The 6,427-nt window shown below is 37.7% G+C and overlaps 1 protein-coding gene across 2 annotated transcripts; it reads right to left on the bottom strand.

Moving 5' to 3' along the window:
* Positions 1-3,565: 3,565 nt before the first annotated feature.
* LOC131677787 (uncharacterized) lies at positions 3,566-5,728 on the bottom strand. Of its 2 annotated transcripts, XM_058957824.1 has the most exons (4): positions 5,542-5,728; positions 5,432-5,471; positions 5,231-5,381; positions 3,566-4,820 (listed from the first exon to the last, which is right to left on the bottom strand). In XM_058957824.1, the coding sequence occupies exons 2-4, from the start codon at positions 5,449-5,451 to the stop codon at positions 3,594-3,596; spliced, it is 1,398 nt and encodes a 465-aa protein (XP_058813807.1). In that variant the 5' UTR covers positions 5,452-5,471; positions 5,542-5,728; the 3' UTR covers positions 3,566-3,593. The 2 variants fall into 2 exon arrangements, with proteins under 2 accessions (XP_058813807.1, XP_058813808.1); XM_058957825.1 differs by lacking the exons at positions 5,231-5,381; positions 5,432-5,471; positions 5,542-5,728 and adding an exon at positions 4,886-5,210 and having other exon boundaries at positions 3,566-4,833.
* Positions 5,729-6,427: the final 699 nt, after the last annotated feature.

The raw sequence follows: 6,427 nt of genomic DNA, 5'->3' as shown, positions 1-6,427 counted from the left end.
CAAAAAAACATGACGACATTAGCGCACCTGGTTTGGATATCCCAACTACCTTCGAAACCGTTAGAGATTTTACACAAGTTGAATGCTGAAGATGGACGTCTGTTCTCTGTGCTATAACTGCGTTTTTCTCGAAACCACATTTTTGAGCTGGCCGGAAACGTAACTCGAACGGATGATTTTTGATCGTTTTCACAGTATATTCAAAATTGATTTCTCCAGCGACGTACGCAGGATTTTATTTTTTTATTTATTTCTTTTATTAAGCAATTTTGTGTCGATGTTTAGGACATTTTCAGTGTTTTTCACTAAAAGGAGCGCCATTTCGCGAAAAAAAACAAAATGTTGAAAAAATCCTACGTACGACGCTTGTTATTGTTATAAGAAATCAAAAAAACTTTAGTTTTAAGCTCTAAGTCAAAAATTCCGGGAGATAGGTATCCGGGTGTGAACCTGTTCCAAAAAGAGGTGTCTACGGGAAAACGCTGCATGGTCGCCATCTTGTGACAAAATCACTTGAAAAAAATATTATTTGTGCTTCACGACTAGTACTATAAATCCTATTTGACAGAATCTCGATTCACCTCTTTATTGCGTATAGAAAAATTGCATATTTTTTCGTGTTCTACTGTGGTGTAACCCATAATATTTAACTGATCAACATCTCATCCGTAATTTCACTAAGTAGGTATGCTGGTTGTCAAATAAAAAGGGCTTCTGATATGATAATGCTTCATAAAACTAATATTTTATCTATTATGGTTGCTACACTTTGGGATCCGCTACAAACTTAGGGGACGGCGGGGAAATGTGAACCATGGGGAGTTGTGAACACTCCATTTTTTATTTTGTAGCACGGTGTAATTAGCTATCTCTTAGGTGCCAGTCCTGTACTCCTTGCCCGAACTAACCCATACCCAAGACCAAAAGAGTCGACAACTAGCAGGATCCACATGTCCCCCCACTCAAGGGAATTGATATACCCACTTGTAAATAGGGGCACACGACTACCAACCAGCCATGAAGACGTTAAAAAAACCAGTGAGAATGAACGATGGCAGTCGAAGGCCACAGACCCAGCGCCATCACGTACAGTTCCTAAATTATTTGACCTGGAATTATAATGTATGTTAGTGCTACTTGCAGATTTCATTTCAGTGGTAGCAGTACCCAAGTAACCATTAGCATTAAGCCATTGCACTATATTGGCTATATATTATATACTAATGTTGCATTGAAACTCCATTACAGCATTAACAATGCAATGAAGGTCTACATTAGCGTCAATATTGCATAGCTGCACAGCCGACATATAGCATTATCGCTTGCTCTATATTCGTATATAAAGCTGATATAACGCGTACATGCTTCAAGGATCTTTAAAGCATGTAAGCTTTACAAGTGCATTTAGTGCCATTATAGAGCAAATGAAAAGCCGATATAATGCTATTGTAATGCTGTGGGTTTATTTGTTATGCAAATCTTCTTGAAGATTATATTCGGCATATTTCATTTCAATCGAACATGTGCAATATAGTCTAGGGAGCAAACGCAGCGCACTTACCGTGAAGGACGAGGCAAGCTACCTCAGTTTGAGACTGACTAAAGGTAGCTTTCGTAAAACATTCATATTATGTGAGAACGAAAACCCATTACGGATATTCATTACAATGCATTAGAAGAGAGACAATTACGGTTTTAAACAGAACATCTTATGTTAAATTTTTTCCTTTTTGCTCATCATACCGAAAGAAAACATAAGAAATGGTTTCAAAACTATGGCGGACAATGACGGCCAGCCCTCTGTAAATAATGGCGTCTCTGTACAGCCAGCATCACTGCCATGAAAATCAAAACAATAATTTTGGACCGAATCATTAAAAGCTGTATTTGGTTACTAAGTGCCAATTTTCTGAATGATATGGTATCTAATCATCCCGAAAGATGCAAAACATCGTGTGGAATGCTTCAATATTGCGCATAGCGCCGAACAAAATTCTTTGTTTGGGGCTTTATAGCTATAACGCCCCATATATGTAGGTCGCTGTCAAACTCCATATGATGGTATAGGGTTGCCAGGAGGCTGATGACAACCAACTAAAACTTTTTAATAGCATTAGTATTGCCAATATAAGGCTTTCCAAATTGACATTTATGCGGTTGTGCTATATAATAGCATTAGTACTACAGAAACGAGCTGTCAATCTCTGTACAGTAATAGCACTATATTTCACCTTTTCTGGCATAATATCAGCATTATATCAGTATTTAGGGCTTCACGGCTCTTTAAGACAGCTTTATATGTGGATCTAAAGCAGATATTATGCTACGTTATAATGCTTATTGGGTACTTGGGTAGTAAAACTCAATACCTACGAGGTTGCAGCTTACCGCTGCTCATTTCTTCTGACATTTCGACACCGTCAGTCGATCGTATAACAGAATCAAAATCTCTGTCATCGAATCCACCTGCGTTAATAACGACTATTTGAAGCGAAAAAGATATTATATATCACTTTATACATATTCCCTAATCTTATAATCAACAAGGCATAAACGCTAATGATGTGACCATCAAGAATGCGACAGACGATCTTAATTGGCCCCCTTTGACACCAGTGCCGTAACGCGGGTGGCAGCGTAAAAACTTCCGAATAGGGATTGATAACAGCTTGAAGCTACATCTGATGTTTTTTAAGCTTGTAGATCCTGATTACTGCGACCATTTCTCGTGTTTTTTTTTTTGAAAAGGGCCAAGTGAATTTTGATCGTATGCTTATTGGCCGTTTACAAAAAAACACGCGAGATTTAAAGGAATCCCAGTCAGTCCCTTCATAATAGAGATACGAAGGGCCATGTCTGATTTTGCATATTATCCCAGTTAGAATCAACTCGTTTAATGAATCTGATTGCCTTACTAGGATTTGATTGCCAAATCCCAGTGGACTGTAGGAACCCTTTTCCAAGAATTGAATATCTGTAACTAACAAGAGCGCTGAAATCACAAAGTAGATGCTCCGTTGTCTCATTTTTAAATTGACAGAAACGACAACTCGGACTTTTATTTTTTTCCATTTTATGTATGATATCTACTAGGGCAGTGACCGGTAAACAAACCAGTTATTATTCTAAGGTTATGTTGCTCTAAATATATGTGATCCAAGACTAACTTGGGTAGTTCCATCGCGCCTAGTTTGCATACCTTACATAACTAGATTCACTGTTTTCCATTCACCTACTTTTAGGATGACAAAATGGAGATACTCACAAAATTGGGACGCTTTTTTCCTTTTAATTAACTGAAGCTGTTAAAATATTTTTCTATAGTCCCTAGATGTAGCCCCATAACCCTTTCTGATTATTTGGAATAAATTTCGTTTTTGAGAATATTCCAGTGCAAAAGAAAAAATAAAATATTTTTCATATTATGCTGACAAAATTGGAGGCTGATAAAATCGGGTCTACTCTGTATTTCTACTTCGCTCATATAGACGAAAAAATGCCAATTATTTTCTAGACTCTATGGGTAAGAGGAGATCTTTTTGCGTTCTTCTACAAATCGATAACATTGAAATTCAATAATTTGTGTGTATTACTTAGATGCTAACCGCAATCTTCAAATGGTCATGCGTTGTCTCTCCCAAAACGACGACGGATTCATCCGAAAGCTGATAAATCATAGCGTGACACGCTCGCGAGACCGTACATCGCCATACGATCCAACCATTGGTTTTCCTATAGTAGAAACTATACCGGTCGCCTTCGTATATTAGAACGTTGCGCTTGTTGGTGTTTTTGATAATTTTATAATTGAATGTCCCCACTGGATTTGGGTACATTTCCTCAATATTGGCTGATAAATCAGTAAAACTGTGCGAATTTTTGTCTAATGTTCGTCTGCGCTTCGATTGAAGTTTCTCTTCGGCATGTTTGCTGTTGGCTAATTTATAAATTCTTCCGTCAGGACACAGATAGATAGAAACAGTACAATTGCGATGAGAACCACACTTCCAGATACGGCAACCGTCCTTGCGACTATGCGAGTATGGATACCTGTCGCCGCCGTACATGAGCACATCCCCGCCTATACGATTTTTCACAATCTCGTAAGGCTCATCTATGTAAATATTTTCCACCTCTCGAAAAGCATGAATTAGAACGGCTTTTGACCTTTTGCCTTTGTATATCTCTGGTGTATGATTGTGATGTGGCAACACGTTGCCGAGAATTTGACCACTGGCTTTGGTACCTATTGTACCTTTGCAATCTTTTGCTTTGCGCCATAGACATCCCCACGTTATCGAGTCCCATTTCGGCCTAGATGATAACAGTTGGTAGCTGTGCCCTTCGTAAAGTAGAATCTTCCTTGTTCGTTTCTTTTTAAGTTTCAATTGAAGCTGCTGGTTTTCGGTACTTTCACTAGTTTCCGCCGCTTGATCAATATCTTCTACGGCATGCTTCTGCAATAAATTCAACGGGCGTTCGTACTCTGACGCAAACTCTTGCTTAACACTTTCGCTGAATTTTATAATGGGATGCTTTAGCTCAACGTCTTCCCTAATACCATTGCTTCCATTGAAACAATTTTCAAAATTATCTAGCGGATCATCATCATGTTGTTGTGGATGCTCTAGCAGTAATTCCGGTGTGTGTCGTTCTTCAGGCCATTCCTCCATGTTTCGTGAAATTGTTCGGTTCTGTAGGCGTTTAGCTTTTATTTTCCTGTCATTTCTAAGACATTGCATGCGATAGTCACAGAATTGACCAATCTTGTCTATACAATTCCGACATATTTGAGCTCCTGAATCCTCGGTAAATGTGAGCTGCAAATGAATCCTGATTTGAATGTTTATTTTTAGACTTTTACATTTTAAACGGGAAAACCTACTGGAGTATGCATCAACGAACTACGTATATGTGTATTCCACTCATATTCGTACAATGTATATCAGCAAGCAAGTGTCAAGGAGACTGAATAGCCGGTTAATTAAAATGTTGGCATTGCACTACCCCTACTAGTTTTTTCCTTGACCTGATTAAAAGTGTAACTAACAGGCCGCCGTATAATTAATAAATTACAATTACAATTCATATTACAGGACATTTTCAAAATAGTGTATGTTCGACCATTATATCTATGGGACTAATATTGCTCCAAAACTAATTTGTTCCATAAACTCCAGTCACCATGGTACACTATAATGCGGAATAGAACAAGAATAGCAATACTTACCTTCAAGGTGGCACATTCTAAGATCTTCCAAAGCAGATCACGGTCAGGCATATCATCGTCCGGAAAAAGCAACACCATATCGTTGGCTTCATCGAAACATAATCGACAAAAGGTATCCCACTCAACAGTAGGTTCCGAATCGGGATCGCACCTGCAATTATTTTTTTTATTACATTGATACTTTAAAGTTAACTATACTACCGTTCAACTCTGCTGGTCATTTATGCTCCCAAAATCGTTCCTATAAATCGTGGAAAAACGAACCGGTTAGTTTGTTTATGAAACAGATAAACTTATTCGTGCGTACATACCAACTCGAGATAGGATTTCCGAATACTGTTCCAAGTGTTTATAGTACTAATTATGTTTCCTTTAAATATTTATCTAAATTATTATAAAGATGATATTTTTCATCGGTTGTAAAACCAGAATAATTCACACATCGAGAATCTGGAAATAATCATTCGAACAAACATGCACGATATGCAGTGCATGTGCATCACTGCAACGATGAACTTTTTATTTTTTGACAAAGGGCATGAAGCCAGTGATTCATTTTTATTTACACCGTTTACCGTATTTACAAACAAATACGTTACGGTGTAGAGGAACAGAGAGAGAGCGAGTGACCAGGGATGCCATCATGCCAGATTTATCAAACACAGATTTTTTGCAGCTTTTAAGCAAAAAGACAAACCTTTCATACATTCTGCGTCTGCCAGGATCTTAAGTTATCCAGCTTTTTACGTGCCATAATGGCGGTCTAAATTGTCTAGTTTTTAATACGTTTAATTGTCCTACATTGACAATAGTCTTTTACGCCAGCTTGACAGCAACGCCCAGTTGAGGATGTCGGGCGTTAATTGAATAAACATCCAATTGGCGTTAACGCATTGGACTAACGTAGGATGACTTCCTGTTACTGAGCTGATCACAAAAGCAGCAATATTGTCAATAAAAGGACTGATGATATCCCGGATAGAATTTTACAATGGCATTTACCCTACAAACAATCATAAAACAATAAATATTATAGTTATTACTGTTTCAACATTGTTCGATGCCAAGCTCTCACAGTAGATTTACAATAAAATACAGTGTATTCACATTAAATTTTACTGTTTTCGAGAAAAAAATATGAATGGAGAAAAATTGATTTTTTTTAATGTTAAGATAACCACCCCCCTTTTTCACTGT

This window comes from Topomyia yanbarensis, chromosome 1 (assembly GCF_030247195.1).
Source record: "Topomyia yanbarensis strain Yona2022 chromosome 1, ASM3024719v1, whole genome shotgun sequence".
NCBI lineage: Eukaryota > Metazoa > Arthropoda > Insecta > Diptera > Culicidae > Topomyia > Topomyia yanbarensis.
Note: the sequence above shows the minus strand (reverse complement) of the source record. Positions and strands in the feature narration are given on the sequence as shown.